Source organism: Cucurbita maxima, unplaced genomic scaffold (assembly GCF_002738345.1).
Source record: "Cucurbita maxima cultivar Rimu unplaced genomic scaffold, Cmax_1.0 Cma_Scf00010, whole genome shotgun sequence".
Classification (NCBI taxonomy): domain Eukaryota; kingdom Viridiplantae; phylum Streptophyta; class Magnoliopsida; order Cucurbitales; family Cucurbitaceae; genus Cucurbita; species Cucurbita maxima.
Window position 1 is genome coordinate 5,400,009 of NW_019272026.1, and position 25,614 is coordinate 5,425,622.

The window sequence follows — 25,614 nt, forward strand, 5'->3', positions numbered from 1 at the left end:
CCTCCACCACCCGGTGGTGGGAGAGCCCCACCACCGCCTCCCCCACCCGGTGGTGGGAGAGCCCCGCCACCACCTCCCCCACCGGGTGGTGGTGGAGCCCCAGCACCCCCTCCCCCTCCGGGAGGTCGTGGAGCCCCACCCCCTCCTAGACCTCCTGGTGGTGGTGGACCTCCTCCACCTCCACCACTAGGTGCAAGAGGAGCAAACGCTCCACCTGACCCTAGAGGTTTGTCCTCTGGAAGAGGGCGTGGGCTATCACGCTCAACAGCTACAGCACCTCGAAGGTCCTCCTTAAAGCCCCTACATTGGAGCAAAGTAACGAGAGTTCTGCAAGGGAGCCTGTGGGAAGAACTGCAGAGATATGGAGAACCTCAAATGTATTCTGAATTTTCTTTTAATTTATCTTGCTTATTTGAATTTGAAAATCACTCTCTGCCTTACTATCAGTGCTTTAATAATATTTATGCTATTTGCGTCTTATTGGTGCTTCCTTTTTCTCCCGCCTCTTCAGTGCACCAGAGTTTGATGTGTCTGAGTTAGAGAGCCTCTTTTCTGCAAATGTTCCCAAACCTGCTGATGGAGGTAAATCTGGAGGGCGAAGGAAGTCTGTTGGATCCAAAAGTGACAAAGTTCACCTGGTAATTTTATTGATAGAGTCCTTTGTAGGAAGTCTCATTTTTATGATGGAAAGCACTTCAAGGATTAATAATCTTCGTCTGTTGATTATTATTACAAATAATTTGAAACTCGATACAATTAACATTCAGAGTGAGAGTTTTAATTTGTATTTGTGAGACTTGAAGAGCTGAACCCTGTGAAACAAAAGAGAAATTAGTTCAAACCAATTTGTAACAGTAGGTTAAAATCTAGTACGACAAAGTATCGGAAAATTCAGTGAGTTTAGAAAACCAACACTTTGAGGAGTGACCTTAATGAAATAAAGTGACCTATGAAGTTTTCCATTCTCATATTTAAAACAATTATAACATCAATTTGAAGGTGCCTTCTGGGATTCTGCATTCCTTAACGAATTACATTTTATTATCTTCTAATATATTCTTTAAATGATGTTAAAAAATTGTAATCTAGCTTGGGATAGAGGCCTTTTTTGATTGACATACTTTTCCGAAAGAGCAATGTGTTCATTTAGATGAGCATGTACAACGAGAAAAGAATAAGCATGAATTTTTTTTGGTGTATGCTACAGTGATTCAGTGGGTATGTTAGCTGGTATTATAGTAATTATCATGGTTTTATGAGTAGTCTTTAGTCAATGCGATCTACACATGTTCTCTCTCAAAACTCTCTACATTAAGATAGCTTGCACGGTANGAATTAGCTAAAGTAACAAAAATATGAGAATAGATTGAAATGAAATAAATATATATATATATCAAATAATAAAAAGTATTTTTTAATAAAATATTTATTTTAAATAATTATGATAGGTCAAAATGGAAGAATCGACACTCTTTACATTGGTGTTGGTCGGTTCAAAAAAAATCCAAAATATGAAATCTGAAACTCGTAGGCAAACTTTATTCCTTGGTAAATAAATTTTTCGGGTTAAGTTTGTTGAATTAACCATGTAACTAACTTTTGTTTGGGTAAAAAAAAAATCCGTCGACCCAACCTAATCTAGACCATGTACCAACCAACCAAATTAAGTCTTATCTCCCTAAGCAAAAAGATGTCACTGGACTAAATGCACATTAATCGACTTTTATCACATAATTAACTTTTATAATAAATTAAATTGTGAGTGTATTAATCTTTTATATACACATAATTTCTTTAAAAAATCTTTTATAATTATTTTTTAACTATGATTTTTTTTTTTTTTTTTTTTAAATTATATGATATTTTGTGTAAATTAGGTTTGATTTATTTACCTTCAAACCCAATGGCAAAAGTATATATAGAATAGGAAGCGGTCCTTCAAAACCAATGTCCCACATCGTTAAGTTGGACTGCAGAGTTAAAGTAGTTATATGGAAGAATGCAAGGAATTGGGAACGACCATACTTGTTCTATAGGTTGTACAATACTCGAGGAGACAAGAACCGAATGTCTGGTTGACGAACACTGCTCTGCGTTTAACGTCTCAACGTTCTCGGTAGGGGTTGTTTGGTTTTTTTTTTTTTTTTTTCCTTCAAATGAGACTAAGATTTGCAATTTGATTTACCACTTTGGAACAGTGGTGGCCCGCCCACCTCAAGAAGATGCTCCCCACACGGGCAATTGTGCCATTTTTGCAAGTCCTTGTATTCTTCGAAATAAAGTACGAGCATGGTCTGAATGAGAACTTTGGGCTGATGAAATGCACATAAGACCATTCTTTTATAAAGAGTTTAGAGTTATTCTGTTGGTTGTATAGGCATCTTATTACTATTGTTATTACTACTTTATAAAGAATTTAGAGTTACTTAGGGCTCCTATGTATATCATTGTGATAATTTCAACGAGAGAACTTTGGATGTTGAATTATTTTCATAACTATTTTTTGGCATAGAGGTGGTAGGATTGGTAAGCTAGGGTGTGTGCCATTGTATAGGGATGCTTTGGGATGGAAGGAACCGTAGAATTCTTAATAGAATTTGTAAAGGGCTTGAGAGGCTATGAATGAGACTTGGTACTTTATTAGGTTAAGTGTGTCCATCTGGGCGGTCTATGACAATTTTTTTTTTTGTAACTATCCATTAGGTCTTATTTGGCTGATTCGAAGCCATTTTTATAGTTTGCCTTCTTTTTTTTATGCCCTTGTATTCTTTCATTGAGAAATGAATGTTCGGTAGTTCGTTCGGTTTTTTAGGAAAGGGATTCTTTAATTTCGAAGGAAATATGCACTTCCTTGTTTGAGACAAGGAAGTTTGTAATGCTCTAATTAGCCTAATGCATGGACAACTTATTTAAGGATATTGAGGATTCTGGAAAGCCTGAACTATCTCGTCAAGATGTTGCTTATTCAATTAACATTATAGGTCAATACAATACATCACAATTTCCAGCTTGAAAGCTAGACCTTGTTTGTTGTTCAACTTTTTATAGGATTTTTGATTAGGGTAATTTAGTTTAGTAGAAGAGTAAGAAGTAAAATGTACAATCATGTGTGGGTGAAAAATCAAAATCAAGAGCTATGACATAATTTGTGTGTGAAGTTGTGTGGATACATTAACTTTAGACTGAGTTAGGTTTCAATATCATAATTCAGTCAAACTGCAAAGTGATAACCGAGCTCCTTTTATGATTACCTCCATGAGTGAACCATGATTCATTATGTTAAACCACCAGATATGTAAAATCTGAACTACAGGTTGGGACATTGTTACTAGGGCTCTAATTAAAACATGTTTTAGGCTTGATTAACATATATACTCCAGCATATGGGTTGTTGCCTATTTCTTTTAGAAATGAATACTGAAAATTTTTATCATGTACATGATTTTGTTTCTTTAAAACATGTTGAGTAAATGATAATTTTGAATATATTTATATTTTTTGTAGATTGACCTCAGAAGAGCTAATAACACTGAAATTATGCTCACCAAAGTAAAGATGCCTCTTCCTGATATGATGGTAAGTCAGACTTATTTCTTATTTTCAGTACATCTACACGTCTACCGAAACCATGTATGTTTGAAACTGTCTGCTGCAATGACATTGAATATTATACATGCTCAATACCATAATTTTGTTCTATATTCATGATGATTAAAGCCCCTGCAACAATTGAAGACTGGAGTGATTATAGTTTAAGGGGAAAAAATTGACTGACCCACAACAGCTATTCCTATCTTTTACCATCACTATCTACCGTTGCCCTTTACCTTCCAAGGCTAGAAAAACGATCAGCAAGTCTATTGCAAGCTATAAACGGTACTTGTGAACTTCAAGTTCAGACACACTAGGATGATCCATGTTCCTTGTCTGGAAACCACCAATCCTCATTAACTTGGAACTATAACACAATGAGAATGTATTGCAGTTCTAGTATGAATTTTAACAAAATGAAAAAATTTTGCATCTGAAAAACTGTAAGATTATTAGGTTTTTCTACTTCTAGATTACCAGGTTGAGCACATGCGTAGTCTTAAGTTTAAATTTTGCTATTGTTAACAGATGTCTGTTGAGAAGGATAACGCTATATTGGAGACACTGAGTTGATAAATACACTTTCTTTTCTCATTTTACAGAAACTTGTTTTTAGCGTTACTCATGTATTTTATTTATAATAGTGAACGTAATTGATGAAAATTCTTGCTTTTAATGTATGATATCTCAGGCTGCAGTGCTAGCTATGGACGAGTCAGTATTAGACGTTGATCAGGTGGAAAATCTCATAAAATTTTGTCCTACGAAGGAGGAGATGGAACTTCTTAAGGTGAATTTTTGAATACTTGGAATTAACGGCTGGTGGAAGAAATAAACTTGACTATGAGAACTTTTTCATAGTTTCTCAGAATACTAACAATTCTGTAGTCTCTTGTTTTGTATTTTTTATTTTTCTTCGTTCTTTTATTATTTTTGTTGACATGTTTATTGTTTATTATCTATCTAGGGATACACTGGTGATAAGGATAACCTTGGAAAGTGTGAACAGGTATTCTGTTTACTTTGTTGCACATAATAAATTACTTGATAAAGCCATGAAACCTGTTACACTAAGTGTTTCCGTGAATGAGTGATGCTTTAGAAAATTAGCTTGCTGTTGCATTTTCCTGATATTGATTTCTAATATTGTTCATTATGATTGACCACTGCCTGTCAAATAATTCATGTCATGTAGCAGGGTAAAAAATGACGTCTCTCATCTGGGGCTAGGGATGTTATCTGGATGGGGTTGTTATAGCTTCCTCCCCATCCTTGCAAAATTTTCCATTAAATTTTGTTGGGTTCAGGGGTGGAGATTTCCATCTGGGAGTTCTTTCAGTATTGGGTTCCCCGCGGGGAATTATTTTTAAATTAAATGAACCAAAGAAAATTCCCATTAAAGAGATATTTCTTAAACCACCTAATATGAATCAAAATAATTTTCCATGTTAAATCTCTAATTATCCGTACACACAGAATCAAAATAATATTCCATGTTCAACTATATTATATGTATAAGAAGAGGCAAATGGGCAGGAACGGGAAACATTTAGCTCATGGGGAATATTTTCCTTCACTCATTCCCGGGGGGATTGGGGGAAGCTCCCCTATGTGGGTCTCTTTCTCTCTTATTGTTTTTTTACGAGTTTGGTGAACTTCCCCTGTTTGATGTTGATAACCATTTCATTTCTAGTTTTCTGTTTTTGAAATTTATGCATGTTTTCTCTCCATGATTGTACTAAGGTTTTCATCTTTTGTTTTTAGAAACTCTGGAATTCTTAGTCAAATTCTAAAAACAAAAACAAGTTTTTGAAAATTACTTTTTATTTTTTATTTTTTTATGGTTTTTGAAAACATTGGTAGTAAGTGGATAATAACCAAACAAAGAAATTTATAGGTGAAAGCAGGGTTTATAAGCTTAATTTTTAAAGCAAAAAACCGAAGACCTTTTATTATCAAATGGGGCCTTAAATTGCTGGTATTCACTTCTGCTTTAAGATTATTTGTTAATTGGATCCATTTGAATAGCTCACTTGCCTAACTTATTGCTTTGATTATCATAGGTAAAAAGCCATTTATTTATTTTGTCATCTTTTGTATCAGTATTTTTTGGAGCTGATGAAAGTGCCTCGAGTAGAGTCAAAGTTGAGAGTGTTTTCCTTTAAGATTCAGTTCGGTTCTCAGGTTTGGTGGTATCTTCAATTCAAACTAATTTTGTTGTTTTAATATTTCTAGATTATTGAATTACATCTTTTAACTGGCATCTTTGTTTCCCTTCTCCAGATATCAGAATTTAAGAAGAGTTTAAATACTGTCAACTCTGCATGTGTCGAGGTTGTTACTGCTGAGAATAAAATTTTGCTGTAGTTTTGGTCTGTCACTTTAACCTTTCATGCTTCCACCCTTCTAAAATTAATTGTTACTGCCTTTTAGGTTAGGAATTCTGCCAAACTGAAGGAGATTATGAAGAAAATTCTTTATCTGGGGAATACACTGAATCAAGGAACGGCAAGGGGTAAGGCCTTAGTTACTTATTCGTATATGGGAAGTTCATCTCCATTTTCATCTATTTTGATACCTAGCTTGGAAGGAAATATGACTATAACTTGCATATAAATAGAAATATTTATTGAGTAATTCTTTCTTTGGTGTGGAATTAAATTTTTTTTTGCAAGGATAAACTTGAGTTTGTTTTACAGTCTCGTGGGACAATGACTAAATGTACTAAAATAATGTTGTCGCTTATGTTACCATATGGTGTCATGCTATGATTTGTGCATTTATTTACTGATGAGTGGTCTAGTTGCTGATCCATACTATTTCTAAGCAACATGAAAACAGTCGAACTATTAAAAAAGACACTATTTTTACCTGCATCTTGCTGCTGCTCGATGGTATATGCAAATATGCTTCTTCTTCTTCTTTCTTTATTTTATTTTATTTACAATTTTATAGTTTATAATTTTAAAATTAAACTCATGACATGTTCAATGAATGGCTAATAAAGCTCAAACCTCATCCCAGTCTGGTTGAATGCTCACATGGTCCCATCTTATCATTTATATGACCAGAAATTATTGGCAATTTTGAAGGGGTTTATATATTGGATGTCTTGGACTTTGTCCATTCATTTGCTTGGTTTGTGTAATTGAAAAAACTATAAATTATGAACTTACAGGTTCTGCAGTTGGCTTCAAGTTGGACAGTCTTTTAAAGCTTGCTGATACACGTGCTTCTAATAATAAGATGACACTCATGCATTATCTTTGCAAGGTTTTTTAATCTGATTATCCCTTTGCTTTTCTCTTTCTATTGGGTTATTTATGTTTATTTCCTTCATGGTTGATTAGAGAAGTCACACGTGCATTATGCCTTCACATGTTACCTGATATGTAGTTGTAGATATATTAGTGCATATCCAGCCTGTTTCTGTTCATAGTGAGAAATGTCTGTATAAGCACTGAAGCTGGTCAAATTAAGAAGCTGTATTTTTTTTTTCTTGGTCACTTTCATTAGTAGGAAAAGAATTATAAAATAATTGCAGCGAAAAAGGAGAGCGAGAACCACAAAAAGTGAGAACTGTTAAAACCCTCATGGAGGATGTGGGCCAAAAGGGACAATAGACCGGTACCCCCCACCCTTCCAAAAAAGATGTCTTCAGCAAAAAAAGCCATTTACTAAAAATCCTTCGAAGAGATATTTTCAAATGTGCCTTCCCAAATATTGATATGAGATGAAAATCTTCATAAGAACTTGCGTTTGTGTTGATATATTAGAGCTTAGATGTGTTCAATAAACCTCACTAAAACGGGATGGGTGGTTGTCTTGATAGACTTTTTTTGATGCAACACATTGTGTTAAAGAATGTGATACCTAAAAGCATGAAACTATCAGAATACCTGAAGAAGTTTTAGTATATTGCACTAGTGGGCCTTTGGTCATGCATTTTGTTCTGACGTAAGGAGATGATTTGAGTTATCAGATTTCGCGGTTTGAGTACTATGTTCATAGATCTTTAATTAGTTTGCATCTCTGGAAGGAGATGAACCCTTCTGTACTTAAGGTTGGTTTGCAATCTCAAATTTTTTAGGTCCTCGCTTCAAAGACGCCAGCTCTTCTTAATTTTCATTTGGACCTGGGTAGCCTAGAGGCAGCAACCAAGGTACGATTCTTTGGTTTTTTCTTCAATATTTGTTAGTTGGTTTATACTTTTGACATCTATACATATATATTTATAAGAAATATAAATTTTCATCAAGGATAACGAAATACACAAAACATTCCAATAAATTTTTGATATGCACTCCAATTTCTGTGCTAGGAGAGTATAAACTTTAGAGAAACTCCAGAAAGAAACATTGCAAGTAATGGCCTCCCAATCTTCCCCCTTGTTCCTTTGTCATTGAAGAGTTTTTTTGCCGTTGTTCCTGAAGAATTTTATTCTCTTTGTTGCTCCTGAGGAATTTTCCTTTCCCTTCCATCCAAGCATGCAAATATTGTTTAAATGGACCTTGGTTTTTGTTAACTTCATATTTTCTCTCTATGTAGATACAATTAAAGTCTTTAGCAGAAGAAATGCAAGCTATAATTAAGGGGTTAGAAAAGGTCAGGCAGGAGCTTGTTGCTTCTGAAAGTGATGGTCCAGTTTCTGAAATTTTTCGCAAGGTACATTGCCTTTTCATATGTTCTTCCCAAGAACTTTTTGGCATTTTTATTCTTCCATCAATTTTGCACTTTTTTGCCTTTTCATATATATATGTTTCTTATAAAGAGGAACAAATAAATAACTTGATTCAATTTTCTTTGCATGGAAGTCGTTTACCTATGGAGAAATTTCCTGTAACATGCATATAGTCCTACATTCAATTACTTTGGAAGGATAATTCCAGTAAAACTATGCTCTCAATTGTCACTTGAAAGAATTAATCATACATCAAAACGGCACTTTAATAATTTGTTTAATCATATGTTGATTGTGATATTGAACTTGACAATCATGTTTTTGAACTTTCTAGGTATTAGTACATGTTATTAAATTTTGAAATAATCAGGATATTTGCAATCTCCACTGAATTTGAAGTATACTAGATCAGAAAAGAGAATTGGATTCACACAACTGATCAACATCTCACTTTTCACCCACAAATCTTCCAATTCAGAAAGATCCTCAAGCAAACATTTTGATGCAAACCAGGACCACACTTCAGCAATCTATGACGTAATTTAAATAAGCAAAATAAATATCATGTGAAAAACTTGAGATCTTCACCAAGAAAAATCTTATTATGTAATCATGCATTTCTTTTCTTAATATTTGCTTTTGCTCAACTGCCCAAAACAAAAACGATAGTATCATTATTTTGAAGAGTTGGTGAAATTTGATTTGGTACCCTGACAACCCTTTTCTGTACTTTATTGTCCTAAAATTAGACGCTGAAAGAATTTATTGCTATCGCTGAGACTGAGGTGGCATCAGTGACAAATCTATACTCTACTGTGGTAATTTTCTAGATCGCACTACTATTTTGAAATGATTAAATGATGTCAGGAAAAGAGAGCGATCTTATTTTTCGTTCTGTTATTTGGTGGACAGGGTAGAAATGCAGATGCACTTGCACTATATTTTGGTGAGGATCCAGCTCGTTGTCCATTTGAGCAGGGTACGCTATGATCCTTTTGGTTGTGCTATTATCTTCTTCTACATGTTTACTTGTTTCGCATACTTGAATCAAAGTTAAGCCTCAGTTCTTCCAAATTTTTGTTTTCTCATTATTAGTTCCCCACCTAATAATTATTATCATGCGTGCTTATGGTCAATTTTTCTCGCTTGAAAAGCTGGGTCACTTTGTGTTGGCTCTTTGGCTAGGAAATATTGCATAATGGGGTTTCTTTGTTTTGTTATGCAATGTTTTTTAATTTTCCCATTCCCTCCTTGTCTAGTTTTCATGAATATGGTTGGAAGAAGAGATGTAGAATCATGAACCTGAACTTGTCCGACAATGTTATTCTCGTTATATGCATGTTCTTGTTATGAACCTCAAAACTGTTTGAATCGTACAATTATGTATTGTTTAGGGAATATTGTTGTTGTTTCTTTCTATTCTTGCTGTTTGTGATATATACATGGTTGATTTTACACCAATTGGGCTGCAGTTACAGTGACATTATTGAACTTTATGAGATTATTTCGGAAAGCCCACGAAGAAAACTGCAAACAGGCCGAACTGGAAAGGAAAAAGGCGGAGAAAGAAGCTGAAATGGAGAAAGCCAAAGGAATTAGCCTTACGAAGAAGAGTGTGAAATAGGTGATATACTTGAGTTCTCCTTAGCACGGGAGATTGAGCTTTTGTTGTCACCTTGGGGCCGAGGGGAAGCATGCTTTGTGACCAGCTTCAAAGAAAATCCAATTTGAGATATGTTCTGCAGTGCTAAAACCTCGATGAACATGGATAAACACATGGGCTGTTTATTTATGCCTGCAGAACTTGAGTTGGCCAAGTTGTTTATTTGTACATAGTTGACGTGCTGCTACCTGGACCAACAGAATCGTGTCCCAACTCTGAATAGACATATCAACCATGGAGATAACATTGGGTGCTGACCATCTTCGCCAATCAAAGGTATTCCATGTGCTGGTAGCTTCAATTCTGATTATGGGTTTGGCTCCTCCCGACAGATTTTTTCAGAATATTGTTTTCAATCCTAGATCAGTGTTTGGATTAAAGTAGGTGATCTGGTTTCGGCTTTGACAATGAATGCATGTGGCATAAAAGTTTTGGGCAGAGAATTTGCATCCTTGAAATCCAGCCGTAGCACGAAGCCATGTACAGAGCGAGCCTCTCTAACCATTCCATACATTAGAATGTAAATTTTTTTGTTGTTTGATGATGTATCATGAAAATAGTCTCTCCCTCTTATTTGTAGATTTTTTTGACTCAAACCCGTCCTAGAGATGTTGTATAGCTCAGATTCAGAGAGTAATTAGAAGACGGGTTCTCCCACCACTGTAATTGTAATATAAATCGAAAATATAGGCCACGTTTGAAATCCTCTCGTTTCTCTCTCACCTTTATTCCTCCACATAAAAGGTTCACTCATTCATCTATTTTTTGTCCTGGTTTTCCTCCAGGCATTACCATAATGGGACATTCCTTGTTTGTCTTCGGTGAAAATTTCAGACAAGGATTATCCACCACACAGCTCATCATTGAGAATCGGTTCAAGTGCCTGAAATTTTTTTGTGGATGTTGTATCACTTGGTTCAAGGTACTCGGGAAAAATTTTAGTATAGAAATACTAAAATTGAGGAAATTCTCTTAGGTGCTTGGTGCCCGTTATTAACGCTTTTGAAAGGAGCTTTGTAATTGGCAGATCAACTCCTCGTGGCATTAGAGACGTTTTAAAGGAGCACAGATGTTATACGAAAACACTGTATTTTTTTGGAGTTTCGAAAGGATCCAGAGAAGAGATTGAGGAATATATACGTAAACTGATTACATAATTTCTTATGGCATAATGATGTTTCAATATTTTCTCCATAAAATCTAAAAACAAACGAGCAAGTAAGTATACTATGAAGAAAAGTAAAAGAAGGCTTAATCCATATGGATATCCCCATCCCAATGTCCTGAAAGATTGGTTATTTACAACTTGTAAGTAATAGGAATTTGAATGCAGAGCTTAAAAGGCTAAAGAGATGATTCCCAGTAATTCTAAGCAGCTAAACAAATCATATTTTTTGCAAATATTCATGAGTTCCAGACTCCCTAGAGTAAAAATTAACAAGAGAGTCTGTTTCAATTCTCTCATGGAAGTTCTTCAAAACCCTTCAAATGCGGGCGACCTTCATTGTCCTTCTCAGCAACACCCATCCAAAGGCAAAAAGAGCTCTTGATTTCCAGACCCATCAGAGAACCCACTCTGCAACTTTTGAAGAACATGGTGTTAACAATGGCGTCCAGGACAACAAAAACCGAGTACAAATAGGCAACAAACATTCCTTCCAGCACCATGGAAGGCCCCAATCTCCCCCTGGAATGATAATCTCGTACTATTCTGTACTGGAATAGAGCTTCAGTGGCCGCCATTCCCAGATTGAAAGGCAGCGCCACCAATAGCGCCGTGGCGCTTCTCCCCTGAATCAAAACACAAGCCTTAAGAATCGCCATGAATCCCCCATTCCTCTCCATGCCGGACAAAACCCATGCCAAATTGCATATTGTGATGGCTTTGGCAATTGCTACTGAATACAGAAAAGCCCCAAAAACTGACACCAACAGGAGGCAATTGGGAGAAAAATACCCAAATCCCTCGAGGCAATTGAAGGCGAAAAATAGCATACAAAACACGGTAGCGTTTGCAGAGACGTAAACGCATACATTGCAGACATGGGTCAGAAGGAGGGGATTAAAAAGGGGTATAATGGATGAAAATGAAGGCACCGAATTGGGTTTCTGCTGATTGAGAGCTTGAATTACACAGGCTTTTGAGATCAAAAGGAAAGTGAGAGAAAAGGGCAGAGAATAGATGGAGGAAACGATGGTTTGAGAGAGCTTTTGAATGAGAATGGAGAAGAATTTTGAAGAAGTGGGGAATCCAGCCGCACCAAATAGAGTCCTCAAGTGATCAAAAGTAAATGGAAGAAGAGAAGAAGAAGAAAGAAGAAGAGCTTGTGAAAGAAGAACAGAGATGGCATATGGAAATGCCAGAACAGCTACAATTGAGGTGAAGTACTGATAATTCTGAAGGAAACTGTAAATCGATCTTCTGACGAGCTTCCTTGGTTCCTCCATTGATTCAAAATGATGGGTTTTGGATTCTGGGTTTTGAATCAAATGGGCTCTAACAAGTATGCTGATTTGTGGCTGTGCATTTTTCAGCATAAGAAGAAGTTATCGATTCTTCCATATCTAACAAACAAGCAAGAAGATGGAGAAAAAGTTACCTTCCTTTTTGAATTTGCTTGAGGCTTGAGGATTGGCTTTCATTTCACCCTCTTTGCTTGATGATGCAATTTCAGTTCCTCCTTTAAATTGCTTCTAATTCACTCCTTTCGCCATTTGTTTTATAATAGTCGCACGCAACCTTCCTTTTTCTAAGTCCATAAACAAATAATTTTCAATAATTATCATTTGGGAGAACTTTGAAAGCAAGGGATCCAGAGAGAGATTGATCACCTAATGCTTCATCTATCTATCAACCACAGCCTATAAGGTTATAATTAATTGCTTAATCAATCAACCATTCAATTACCCATTTTCATCCAATTTATGTGGTATTTATTTCAGTGTAGTTTCAAATTGGATAACCAACAAAAACTACGACCCTTTGGGAAATTTAAAATGTTGTGTAGATATTATTATATTAGAATAGCAAATAATCAGGGAAATTTAAGTAAATCCACTGAAACCCCAGAAAGTGGCCCCCTGCAAAAAAATAATAGAGGAAAAAGCCATCGGCTCTGTCCATTTATTAAAGTGATTCCATAAATGGAGCCAAGACCGTAGCTAAACTCCAAGCAACTTCAACATTCCTTTCATTCTTATTTATTTATTTTTATTTTTATAAAACTTATATTCATTATATTCATTATTGAAGGGGTTAATAGTTTTTTCTCTTTTGGTATTTTAGCTTTTAAAATGGAAGATGTATTTGTTAAAAGGATGTGAATGGCAAGCCTTTCTGACCTACGCTTCATGGCGGATGGTAGATGTAGATCTCACCTTATAAAAACAAACAAAATTTTAAAAAATAAAAAATAAAAGTTAGGCACTTTTTTTTTTATTTTAATTTTTTAATTTTTTAATTTTGCTTAATTTTATCATCATTTATATGGATCTAGTTGATTACCAAACATGGGACAACCCCTTGGTTCCTTTTTTTCATATAAATTTTTTAATTTATTTTGTTTTATAATAAAGTTTTGGTATTTTATCGCCATCATCATGCTTCACTTCCTAAAATTTCTTTGCAAAACTTATATTTTAAGTTCTATTTACTTTCTACCTTTCTACTGAATAAGGAATGAGAATAAAACTTTTAATTTTCTTTAATGATGTTTATTGGAATTTTAGAATTAAACAAAAAGTGAGATTCATCTCACTTCCAAAAAAAAAAAAAAAAAAAAAAAAAAATCTAAATCTTAGTCCCCAACTTTATTTTCTTAAATTTAATTCTTACTATTAGTTTATAGTTAATTTTCTAATTTTTTTAATTAAAATTTTCAAACATAAAGTTGGAAACATATTTACATAAGAGTATTTTGCGGCACAAAAATATTTATTATTATTTAACTAAAGACTAAAATTTAACAAATTACAACTATAGTAAAATAATACTTTAACCATCTTATTTATATTTGGAGGCATTACCTATGAATCCAACAGCCACCCAATTGTTTACATGTTGGGGAATGCCTGAATAAACACAAGAAGATTCATATACAGAGGACGGGGAAGTGGCAGAAGATTCAAACTTGAGTGAAATAAGTAATGGAGAGAGGGAAACAAAAAGCAGCAACCACGAGATCAATTGACTGAAATAAGAAAGAACGGAAAAACTAATGGCCACAAAGGAGTTGTGATGGAACCATAAAGAAGCTTAAGACAAAGGGTGCAATCAAAGTCATCACTACCATGGTTCACATTCTCGGCATGCTCTTAGTTTTTCATCCATATATTCAAAATTTTAACTGGGCTAAATCATACCAAATATCCTAATATCCTTTAAACTTTAGAGTGTCTTCGTAATCTTAAACTTTAAAAAGTTACAAACTTAAGAGTGTGTTTGGGCTAGATCATGCACTTATCCGGTTTCGGTGGTTTTAAGTTGTCGGCAGAAAAAGGAAGATGAAATTGGGAATTACAGACAACAGGGAGTAGCGGGAGCCGGAGGATGGCACATCATTGATGCCGCCGAAACCTCCCCTTTCGGATTCTATTCTATCTATCTTTCTTTCTTTGTCATCCACATTTAGCCAAATGTTATGACAAATATGCCTGCCAATGCCTATTGGGATGCGATTTCCCGCCTCGGATACTATCCTTACCCTTACCCTTACCCTATCAACCTTCCTCCACGAATGTCCATCCGCAGGCCCTTTTCCAGGTGCAGCCTGGGGCTTGTCCAACATTTAAACAATACAACAAGCTCTGTATACCCTTATATCAAAATATATTCTAAAAAGACCTACCAATCCGAACATAGTTCCCAAAATAAAACATCCATTGACTTGTCTGAAGTTGAAATGAAAGTTCGAGCTCTCACCTCTAATCCAATCCTACTTCTGGGCGAAACAAATAAAACAAATAAATATATAAAATGATGATGATGAAGCCTAGGACTTATACTTGCCATCAGTCTTTCACTGGACCAACCAATGCAAGAGAGATTCATGCTCCATCATTCCACTACAGGACATCAATTCTTTTCTCTGTATTTTCCCACACTTCATGAATATGATTGGAACTTCAGATTCTTGTTTGTTCTAAGCATAGCATTGAGAAAATTGATACTCCATTTCAATCACCTATATACTTCGCAAAGCAGGATAGTGAGTGTGGGTGAGCATACTTCGGGAGATGGCTCTGTGACACAAGACTGTGTTTGGTAGAAGGAAACTAGAGGAAATTTGTGTTTGAACCAAGTTCTGGCTCAAAAAAGAAGTTGATTTTGATCCAAGTTATAACCTGAAGTAGAACATCAAAAAGAAACGAACACTTGAACTCACAATAGACTTGTTCCACGCTCCTCCAAAATACAGATAAATGCAATCCCAGATCTTTTAACTCAACAACTGCAAGCATCTAACTTATGCTTCAAAATTTGACATATACCATGTCATTTTCAACAAGAAACTGCAGGAGGTCCAGCACTAGTGATACCGGTTGTTCGAAGCACACTCTCCTTACAAAGGATTCTGGCTTAGTAAATACTAACTAAATCCTCAAGCAGCTCTTTGCTTCACCAGAGATGCTGTTTTATTCTATGAAGGCTAAGGTTGGTTGCAAAGTGATTCTTTCGTTATCATATCCAATTTCTGCACTAGGATTCGTGGGGAAAGATCTCATCACATCCAAAACCATTCACCAAATTGGATTTCCATTATTCACACCGATGAATTAGCTAAGAATTACAACCCCATAGTAACCAAACTGGTGTCATGATGGTCATCGTTTAGGTCAAACATTGCAAAACCATACTGACATTCAGTCACCCAAGGTATCAAGAATCAATCGGAAGAGCAAAAATTCATATACACTATTCTTGTAGGAACTTAAGGCCTAAGAATTGTGAGTGATTTTGAAAGATTTAAAATTACTTTTGACATGTCCAAAATCACTCCAAAACACGTCCTTAACCATTCAAAATCAACATCAGTAAGTTCAAAAATGATTTTAAGTATTTCAAAATCACTCTCAAATACTTCCAACATATGTAACTACAAATCCATATTCTCACACCATTTAATGGTATCAGTTAAACAAATGGCGGCCATTAGAACTTGAATCATAAGAGCCATACAATAGAGTTCTCCCTATTCTTCTTCCTTGGGAATTATAACATGCTGACCAGCTTTTCTCAGTAACATCAAGGTTCTGATCTAGGTTTGACCACATAAATTGATACCAATAGGATCAAGTCTAAATAAATAACAAGAATAGTAACGTTTCAACTTCAAAAAAAAAAAAAAAAAAAAAACAAAAAAACAAAAAAACCGTGAAGAGAGGGAAATAAAGTACCTATACTCTGTTACTGAAACACTGTCCTTTTAAGTTAATGAAAGAATTAAACTCTATCCTCCTCAAAAGCAGGATTAGAACGACAAGGGAAGAAAGACGGACTTGGGTATGAACTGTTACCAGCCTTTATCTGCTGTGAAATGACGTATAACACCATCACCTACAGGTACATCACACAACGAAGTAATTTGCTCACTTGGTTGGAGGCGCATTGCTTCAGTGAAGAATGTGCCGCCGAATATCGTTTTGATCAACCGACTCCAATGGAGTGGCTGTCTCATTCCTGATCCGCTTTATTTTGGGGCTCAAGAGGCCCCTATGCCCAAATCCATACAGCTTCAGAACTTGATTGTCAGCAAAATTGAAAGCCCTCTCCATGCTGCTCAAACACCTTTCCACTGGATAGTCTCCATAGCTACCACAAGGCTTGCAGCCCACAAAATGCGTCACGAATGGCCACCTCTCGTCACCCAATCCAGGGTGGTACTTCTCAATCATTTCCTCATACCTATCCACTAATCCAGCCCAGTAACCATGCAAATAGTATGAATTCTCAAGAAACACCTTATCCATCCACTGATCTTTCTGAGAAAGCAATAAATATATCAAAGCTGACTGATCATCAGCTTCAAATGCTGGCCTTCCCTTCAAGTATGCCGTCAAAATCTTGCCCGCCTCTTCCCGAATAGGGCCCTTTGGTCCCATTGGAGCCCAAGCATCCAGCAAATCCAAAGACCACTGACAATTCCGAAACAAAAAGCTTCCTGTATTGAGTGCAATCCAGGACTTCTGGTTGAACATCAAATCAGGGTACCCGTGAACCACCAAATTATAGTTATCGTATTTGTCCAGAGGAATCTCGAACACCATATCAGTAAATAACGCATCACTGTCCATCCACCAAATCCACTCCACCTCAGGGTGTGACAGCATCAATCGCCGGATCAACGGCAACTTGGCCCAATACCCAGCAAGTTCCTTATCTAAATGAGCCAAATTGTATACTATTTCAATCCCATGAAGCCTGCAATAGTCAATCTTATTCTTGATTGCCTTCAACAAATAATGATCTCCAATTGCATTATCGCAGGGTTTTGGAGGCGAACCGGTAACAAGCAAGATCCTAGCTCTTTTATTAATATAATTGGGAAATTGTGGGTTCTGATCCAGCCAAACCTTTCTCTCCTGATTCCAGTTCGCAATCTTGGGACCGAGTGTGTAAGTGACATTAGGGTTGATTTCTGTCTCGGCAGGATCATCCGGGTCGTTGGGGTCTCTGTCAGATCGAATCTCGGCGAGGATCCGGTTGGTTTCTTCGATGATATTCTGGTTTACAGCGTCGGCCTCGGAGCTACCAAGGTTGCCGATGCCTATGGTGCCACGAAGAACAAGAATGGTGACGAAGCCACAGAGTATGGTAATCTTGATATTGTTGAAAGTCTTTTGGATCTGACGGCCACGGGGAATTCCGGGGAACGCACGGATTCTCCTGCCATTGGCGGTGGCAGCAGTGGTGGGCAAACCATTCCCTCCACTGCCGGTTCTCTTTTGAGCTGAGATATTGTCTAGCCCCATGTTTCTTCTTCCTTCTCTGACTACAAAAATTTTAACACTCGTATACAGAAAGATCTAAATCAATTGTTCTTGTTCCTATCTTGTTACCACGATGTGGAATTATGGGTTATGAGGGAAATGGCCTACTTCCCTCTATCCAATAGCTCTCTCCACCTCCCCCACCTTGAATTCAAGTATGTCAGCAAGATCGGCGATCGAAGAGATGGAACCCAAAATGGGAAGAAACAGGAAGATAAACAATCATGGAGAGATGAGGGGTAGGAGAAGAAGAGAGCAGTAATGGATAATGCCTAATGCCTAATGAGGGGTCGATTCACGGCGTTGATGGTTGAGGAACAGCTAAGAAGGAAAGAAGAGAGTTATCTCAGCAAACAGCACCGACTGTCTGTGGATTGAAGGGCCTTATTTTAATGATTCGATGTTTTAAGTTATTGGGAAAAAAAAAAAAAAAACACCGGATTTGATGTAAATTATCATATGCATTTGTCTAATTTGTGATTGCGTCCATTGCTTCATAATAATTATTGGGGTTTGTTTTTTTTAATTTAGGGAAAATCCTTACCGTGCCAGTATATACATATTTTGCGTATATTGTTTTAGAAAATATGGCTTTCATCCCTATTTTGTAAAAAAAAAATGTCCAATTAATTTTCACACTAATTAAGGTTTATCCCTAATTTATGGTTATTTCTCAACCAAAAAAATAAAAAAAAGAACTACTTAGCTTCTATAAACCTTCAACCTTCTATATATAAGTTATTAAGTTTTGGTATCGTATTCACATTTTACTTCTTTAAATAAAAATTAATATTAATTATAAAATATAAAAAAATAAATTTAAACATTTAAAAAGTATAAAAACAAAAATAAAATAGAGATTTTAAAATATAAGGATGAAAATGAAATATGTAATTGATATTTTTTTATATACATTTTTAATTTCTTCCTGAGGGCCCTCAACATTGATAAATATTCAATCTCTTGCCATAAATTGGAAATGACATGTCAGTTTTTAATTTTTATTTAATTTTTTTAAAACAAATATAAACTATTTTAGGCCTTAAGTAATTATAAAACAGATTTTTCAATGATCGTGTGAAGGACTTGCCATTTTTTTTTTTTCTTTTTGTTGTTAAATTTAGTAAGTTTGGCGGATTCTTACATATTTATTTAATGAGAGAATGGGTTTAGTAGAAAATTTTTGGGTTTAATTCGGTAAAACTAAAAGAAAATTGTTGTTTTTTTTTCTTTTTTTTGCTGCCAAATTCTATCACAAAAATTCGTCCTTGCGGCTTGCTTCAAGTTCTGTCAAATGGCCTGGCTTGTACATATCCTAAGACAATTGACACTAGTTCTGTCAATTGTTCAAGTTTTTTTTTTTTTTTTTGGAAACAATTGACACAATTCTAATTGCAAAATCCCTTTTAAAAAAATGATACTTGTCTATATATTTTTCTAAAAATAATTTTCTTTTTCAGCTCTCCCTAAAGTTTTTATTTAGATCTTTTATTTGTTTTGTTTTTAATATTGATGAACTGATTTTTGGTTTAAATCAAAAAGGTAAAAAGGAAAAAAAAACTAAGAATCAACCTCCTAACAAAAGTTTCATTGCTGGACTCAATCAAAAGATCTTGATTCTAATCTACTCGCCTCTATTGTTGCAACCAAAAAATTCAAATAAACTAACCAACTAACTAGAGATTAACATAATTCAAAATTATAGAGGCAGGGATTAACTAGACAAAATCACACAACCTAGCTATAGATCCAGCTCCACTAGTCCTAGAGACTCTACATTTACATATACGATAAAAAGATGATCAAAATGGAATAACTAACAGGATTTCCCCAAATCAGTAGAGATTTGAACGATTTAACGAGAAACATGCAATTAACTTATGGAGAATAAGTTACAAATGAAACAACTGACCTCTTGAAAATCGACAGCCTCAAGAACTTCAATTCCTGAATCCCTGAAATTGTAAATAATCTAGAAATGTATCATTATTTTATTTTCTCATGGAGCGATCCTCTATCAGACTTGAGATTCATAGCAATCAGTGAAGGAACACTTTGGCATTTCAATTTCAAAATCAAACGTTATGTCTAATAGCATGAAGAACACAAATAAAGAAAACTAAAGCACAAATTACCACTCGAATGTGAGCTACTTTCATGCTTGTTTCAGTTCATCAACGGAACTATACCTCTTAATTCCCTAAACTACAACATACAGGCCATAGAATAATAATCGAATTTCAGAAAAAAGTAATCGAAATTGCCGTTGTAGTGAGAATAGGGAAGTAGATAGGAAGAACAACAAGCTGATAAAATACGGCTAAGAGAAAAAGAAACAGAGAACATCGAGAACAGAGGCAGGGAGTACGTTTTGATGGTCGACACCATTGAGAACATCGGCACAGACGATTTCGATGGAAACTTATCGTTCATTCACGAAATATAACTTAAATAGCCTCGGCCAAAAAGGAGGAGATGATGACTTACCGGAAACAATCAGTTCCCCCGCCGCATAACAGTACGACTGAAGCAGTCACAGCGATCGAGAGAGCGCTTTGTAAAGAAGCAGTGAAAATGATCTACAAACGCGAGCGCAAGTGTAATAGAAATTATCGTACATATATAAATATATATGAGCGACAATGTCGGCAATCTCGGTAACGGACTGGGCTGGCGGCCCAACTGAACTCTCTTCTTTTCTTTTCTTTTTTTTTTTTAAAAAAAAAATTATTTATGGTAAATTAATAAAAAAATAATCATAAAACATACCATAAACTTTTAAATTTTTTAATAATCTTTTAAGAGTGTTATATTTTTTAAACAAAATAATAATGATTTCATTTCAGACAAAATATTTTTGAAAGTTATATTTTAAAAAAAAAATTAAAACATTAAATGTATTATTAAGTGTATATATATATATATATATTAGACAAAGGGCAAAGTTCGAAGAATCTCCCTCTTCTTCTTCCTCCTTGGGGAACTACCAGAACATGGAGACCAAGTTTTCCCAGTTATATCAAACTTTGAATGCACACCATTGATATCAATATGGGCAACTCTAAGAAGATCAAAGTAAGAACAACAGGAACTTCTTAAGTTAATGAAAGAATTCCACTCTATCCTTCTCAAAACCAGTATCAGAATGACAAGAAAATGAAGCAAGACAGACTTGGGTATGAACAATTACCACCCTTTGATCTATCTTCTTTGAATTCACGTATAATAATACCATCACCTACAACAGGTAAAATGTAAATCACACAAGGAAGAAGTTTGCTCACTTGGTTGGAGGAGCATTGTTCCGATGAAGAACGTGCCGCCGAATATCGTTCTGATCAACTGACTCCAATGGAGTGGCTGTCTCGTTCCTGATCCGCTTGATTTTGGGGCTCAAGAGGCCCCTATGCCCAAATCCATACAGCTTCAGAACTTGATTGTCAGCAAAATTGAAAGCCCTCTCCATGCTGCTCAAACACCTTTCCACTGGATAGTCTCCATAGCTACCACAAGGCTTGCAGCCCACAAAATGCGTCACGAATGGCCACCTCTCGTCGCCCAATCCAGGGTGATACTTCTCAATCATTTCCTCATACCTATCCACTAACCCAGCCCAGTAACCATGCAAATAGTATGAATTCTCAAGAAACACCTTATCCATCCACTGATCTTTCTGAGAAAGCAACAAGTATATCAGAGCTGACTGATCATCAGCTTCAAACGCCGGCCTTCCCTTCAAGTATGCAGTCAAAATCTTGCCGGCCTCTTCCCGGATAGGACCCTTTGGTCCCATTGGAGCCCAAGCATCCAGCAAATCCAAAGACCACTGGCAATTCCGAAACAAAAAGCTTCCTGTGTTGAGTGCAATCCAGGACTTCTGGTTGAACATCAAATCAGGGTACCCGTGAACCACCAAATTATAGTTATCATATTTGTCCAGAGGAATTTCGAACACCATATCAGTAAATAACGCATCACTGTCCATCCACCAAATCCACTCCACCTCAGGGTGTGACAGCATTAATCGCCGGATCAATGGCAACTTGGCCCAATACCCAGCAAGTTCCTTATCTAAATGAGCCAAATTGTATACTATTTCAATCCCATGAAGCCTGCAATAGTCAATCTTATTCTTGATTGCCTTCAACAAATAATGATCTCCAATTGCATTATCGCAGGGTTTTGGAGGCGAACCGGTAACAAGCAAGATCCTAGCTCTTTTATTAATATAATTGGGAAATTGTGGGTTCTGATCCAGCCAAACCTTTCTCTCCTGATTCCAGTTCGCAATCTTGGGACCGAGTGTGTAAGTGACATTAGGGTTGATTTCTGTCTCGGCAGGATCATCCGGGTCGTTGGGGTCACTGTCAGATCGAATCTCGGCGAGGATCCGGTTGGTTTCTTCGATGATATTCTGGTTTACAGCGTCGGCCTCGGAGCTACCAAGGTTGCCGATGCCTATGGTGCCACGAAGAACAAGAATGGTGACGAAGCCACAGAGTATGGTAATCTTTATATTGTTGAAAGTCTTCTGGATCTGACGGCCACGAGGAATTCCGGGGATAGTACGGCTTCTTCTGCCGTTGACGGTGGTAGCAGTGGTGGGCAAACTATTCCCTCCATTGCCAGCTCTCTTCTGAGCCGGTATATTGTCTAGTCCCATGTCTCTACTTGTTCTCTCTATCCAGTAATCAGGATTTGGAGCTATGGGTTATGAGATAAACAGCCTATTTCCCTGGATACAGCAGCTCTCTCCACCTTCAATTCAGCTAGGTGACCAGGATAAGAAATCGAAGAGATGGAGCAGAACAAAGGAGGATCCGGGTAGGCGAAGAATATAGCAGTAATGGGTAATGGTCAATTCATGGTGGAGATAGTTGAGGAACAGCTAAGAAAGGAAGAAGAGGAGAAAGCGAAGGAGAAGGAGAAGGTGAGAGGCGTCTCAGCAATACCACCGACTGTGGAATTGAAGTATTGATGGATTTTCTTCGAATGATTCGAAGTACAATTCTTCCGACGCGTGATTGGATCCATTGTTTTCTTAATTTTTATAACACAAATTCCTCCTTCCTACCTCCTTCCTCCCTCCTTTCTGTCAAATGGCGATTGTGCATATTAGTTGGACACCACCCTCAAATTTTTATTTAGGTCTTTTCTAAATCGACCCTCCACAAGTACACACCTAAACTAGTAGATATTGTCTCCTTTCAAAATATATTAACCCTAAACCTTTCCTCAAAAAATTTTAAAATATATTAATTAGAGAGAAGTTTTCTCACCCTTGTAATGAGTGATTAATTCTCATCTCCAACTGACGTGTGATCTCACAATCCACATCTTTAGAAGCTAACATCCTCGCTAGCACACCACCCAATATTTGTCTCTAATACCATCTGTAATAGTTCAAGCCCCATAGCAAATATTGTCCTATTTTGTCTTTTCCTTCTAGGCTTTCACTCAAGATTTTAAAACATGTTTTCTAGGAAGAGATTTTCACACCCATATAAGAAATGTTTTGTATTGTTCTAAGGTAAAAATGATAGATTTGGAAGGTTTGGTATTAAAAATGGAATATGTGAAGATTTTAAGGGAGAAAAGTTTGAATATAAAGCATATTACATTTCAGCACATTATGCATAGATATATCTCATGGAATCAATAAATTACTATAGAAATCTTGAATAAGAAGGCCTATAGAATGATTTGAATTCAAGACAGATTCTTACTTTTCTTTCCCCTTGCCTTTGATTTGTCAGTTGCAGCTTTGTTCTGCTTCTCAGCTCTATTGCATTCTTCAAGATTTTGATTGTCAATCTTTCTTGTTGGCTTGAAAACCTTGGTGATTGAAGGATCCAAAACATCACTTGAGCAGCGAAGCGTGATGCCCATAGCCATGGCCTCCCCCCACAGTTGCCTCCCCATTTCAAAATCACCTCCACTGCAGAGCTTCGGTATAAGCACATCATAAACTGGACCATAACCCCCCAATGAGCTTCTCTTCATCTTCTCAAACAGCTCAAGTGCATACTTTTCTCTCTCAACGCCACACAGAATACCAATCAAATCATAGTAGAATTTTCGATCCGGGATCAGCCCCTCCTCAATCATCTCCTCCACAATTCTGCACCCTTTCCCAAATCTTCCAGACAGGAACAGCACTCTCGCCACGAGATAGTAGCTTATGCAATCGGGTCGACAACCGGTTCGCTTCATTGTCTCGAGGATTCTACATGATTCCTTCACTCTCCTGGCTCTGCCCAGACATGACAGTAGTATGTTATAACTGATTGAATTGGGAGCAATGCTGTAGGATCTCATTTCCATCATCACATTCAAGGCTTCAGGCACGAGACCTGAAGGATTTTTCTTAAGATTCTGCTCGCAAAGGCACCTGAGGAAAGTGTTGTAGCTGAACAAATCTGGCATGGTTCCATCTGACTTCATTTCTTTCAGTATCCTTCTTGCTTCTTTAGTGTTCTTCTGAATGGACCATCCATATAGAAGGCTTCTATAGATGCAACTCATTGTGCCAGAGATCTTGTCCTTGTGATGCAGGACTACCCCTTCTGCTCTTTTAGCATGCCCTTTTGCACAGAGAGCAGTGATAATAGCAGTGACAGTGAATTGGTCGTGTGGGCATTTGTACTTGTCCAAGTTCTTGAACAGACCTAGGGCTTCATCTTCTCTATCCATTTTGACTAAAGCCTCAGCCACAAGACCGAAGGTCTGGCCATCCATTGCGCGGCGAGCTTTCTTGAGATCAGAAAGTAAAATATCAATGGCAGTGTAATCCTTCTTCTGGGCAAATAAGCGGATGGCATAATTGAAATCTTCATCTTCCAAATGGTGGTTTAATTTCTTGAGAGACCACGAGAAAAACCTAAGCAATCTTCTATTGGGAGCTTCATTTTTGCAAGAATCAATAACCTGGGTAACGAGTGAAGATGTCAAGGAAACTGTGCACTTGTTCAGAGTGGCTTCCAATTCATCTAACCCTCCGATCGTGCATGAAACCACTTCACACAGTTTTGACACAGAAGCTCCATTTTTGACGGTGGAATGAAGGGAACAAAAGCGATGCTGCGTACAGACGGATTGCACAAAGAAGCTATCCCATTTTAACTTCAACAATGAGACGCATCGTCTCAGCGACATTTCATCGAACATATGGCGTGCGTGCATTGCAATGTACAGAGGAAACATTACTCAAAGGAAAGGCAATTTCATTTCTCTGATATTGCTCCAGCCTCCCTGCTATCTTGCTTTCATAGCTGACCAATCTGACCATAAACCGCGTAACTTCTCGTAGTCGGTGTTCAGGGGATCAACTTACCTCAATTTCTTCGATCTTCGCTACCATAAACCGAAGTCATTTAAATGTAAATGAGTCCCCAGATCGAACGATGAAACTTGAGTATTTTGATTTGGATTTCGAATGCATTCTCTGAGATAAATTTGTTGGGCTACTTCATTAATTTGGATTGGAAGCTGTTCCGATACTTACAAGCCATGAAACTCAGGGTGGCAGGGGCCATTCGAAGTCTAACTTGTTCTTTAGTAAAGTGGTCGAAGGCATTCTGCCCCAAGACCAGGGTTCGAATCCTACAACCGTAACCTTTTCTTTTAATTTTTTTTTTTTAAAGAAATTGCCAGATTGATCCCTAAAATAGAGAGATTTTTTTCTAAAGAT

The 25,614-nt window shown here is 36.6% G+C and overlaps 5 protein-coding genes across 13 annotated transcripts in view; 1 reads left to right on the top strand and 4 right to left on the bottom strand.

The window, feature by feature from the left end:
• The window catches only part of LOC111484980 (formin-like protein 20), a 15,784-nt gene extending 5,121 nt beyond the window's left edge, over nucleotides 1–10,663 (top strand). The window contains exons 5-18 of the mRNA XM_023131665.1: nucleotides 26–377; nucleotides 512–638; nucleotides 3,505–3,576; nucleotides 4,283–4,381; nucleotides 4,559–4,600; nucleotides 5,695–5,775; nucleotides 5,875–5,925; nucleotides 6,025–6,106; nucleotides 6,770–6,864; nucleotides 7,682–7,753; nucleotides 8,140–8,256; nucleotides 9,022–9,090; nucleotides 9,185–9,251; nucleotides 9,745–10,663. Coding sequence (XP_022987433.1) covers nucleotides 26–377; nucleotides 512–638; nucleotides 3,505–3,576; nucleotides 4,283–4,381; nucleotides 4,559–4,600; nucleotides 5,695–5,775; nucleotides 5,875–5,925; nucleotides 6,025–6,106; nucleotides 6,770–6,864; nucleotides 7,682–7,753; nucleotides 8,140–8,256; nucleotides 9,022–9,090; nucleotides 9,185–9,251; nucleotides 9,745–9,896 — 1,478 coding nt within the window. The 3' untranslated portion in view covers nucleotides 9,897–10,663. The remainder of the gene's footprint in view (nucleotides 1–25; nucleotides 378–511; nucleotides 639–3,504; nucleotides 3,577–4,282; nucleotides 4,382–4,558; nucleotides 4,601–5,694; nucleotides 5,776–5,874; nucleotides 5,926–6,024; nucleotides 6,107–6,769; nucleotides 6,865–7,681; nucleotides 7,754–8,139; nucleotides 8,257–9,021; nucleotides 9,091–9,184; nucleotides 9,252–9,744) is intronic.
• Nucleotides 10,664–11,175: 512 nt separating this feature from the next.
• On the bottom strand, nucleotides 11,176–23,004 carry LOC111484977 (probable xyloglucan 6-xylosyltransferase 5). 9 transcript variants are annotated; one of them, XR_002718607.1, is made up of 4 exons: nucleotides 21,209–23,004; nucleotides 19,837–19,879; nucleotides 12,536–12,675; nucleotides 11,176–11,726 (listed from the first exon to the last, which is right to left on the bottom strand). XR_002718607.1 is itself a non-coding variant. In XM_023131658.1 (3 exons), the coding sequence occupies exons 1-3, from the start codon at nucleotides 22,585–22,587 to the stop codon at nucleotides 12,619–12,621; spliced, it is 1,479 nt and encodes a 492-aa protein (XP_022987426.1). In that variant the 5' UTR covers nucleotides 22,588–23,004; the 3' UTR covers nucleotides 11,176–12,618. The 9 variants fall into 9 exon arrangements, 4 of the variants coding, with proteins under 4 accessions (XP_022987426.1, XP_022987427.1, XP_022987428.1 ...); XR_002718606.1 differs by having other exon boundaries at nucleotides 11,176–12,455; XR_002718610.1 differs by lacking the exons at nucleotides 11,176–11,726; nucleotides 21,209–23,004 and adding exons at nucleotides 20,060–20,129; nucleotides 20,412–20,617 and having other exon boundaries at nucleotides 12,645–12,685.
• Nucleotides 11,397–12,383, bottom strand: LOC111485055. Its single transcript, XM_023131744.1, has one exon. It carries the CDS (start codon nucleotides 12,381–12,383, stop codon nucleotides 11,397–11,399), a length of 987 nt encoding a protein of 328 aa, XP_022987512.1.
• On the bottom strand, nucleotides 16,175–18,409 carry LOC111484978 (probable xyloglucan 6-xylosyltransferase 5). Its single transcript, XM_023131662.1, has one exon. It carries the CDS (start codon nucleotides 17,904–17,906, stop codon nucleotides 16,548–16,550), a length of 1,359 nt encoding a protein of 452 aa, XP_022987430.1. The 5' UTR covers nucleotides 17,907–18,409; the 3' UTR covers nucleotides 16,175–16,547.
• A 518-nt stretch (nucleotides 23,005–23,522) lies between the features above and the next one.
• On the bottom strand, nucleotides 23,523–25,555 carry LOC111484976 (pentatricopeptide repeat-containing protein At5g61370, mitochondrial). The gene has a single exon (XM_023131656.1). The coding sequence runs from the start codon at nucleotides 25,125–25,127 to the stop codon at nucleotides 23,634–23,636; it is 1,494 nt and encodes a 497-aa protein (XP_022987424.1). The 5' UTR covers nucleotides 25,128–25,555; the 3' UTR covers nucleotides 23,523–23,633.
• Between the last annotated feature and the right edge of the window lie 59 nt (nucleotides 25,556–25,614).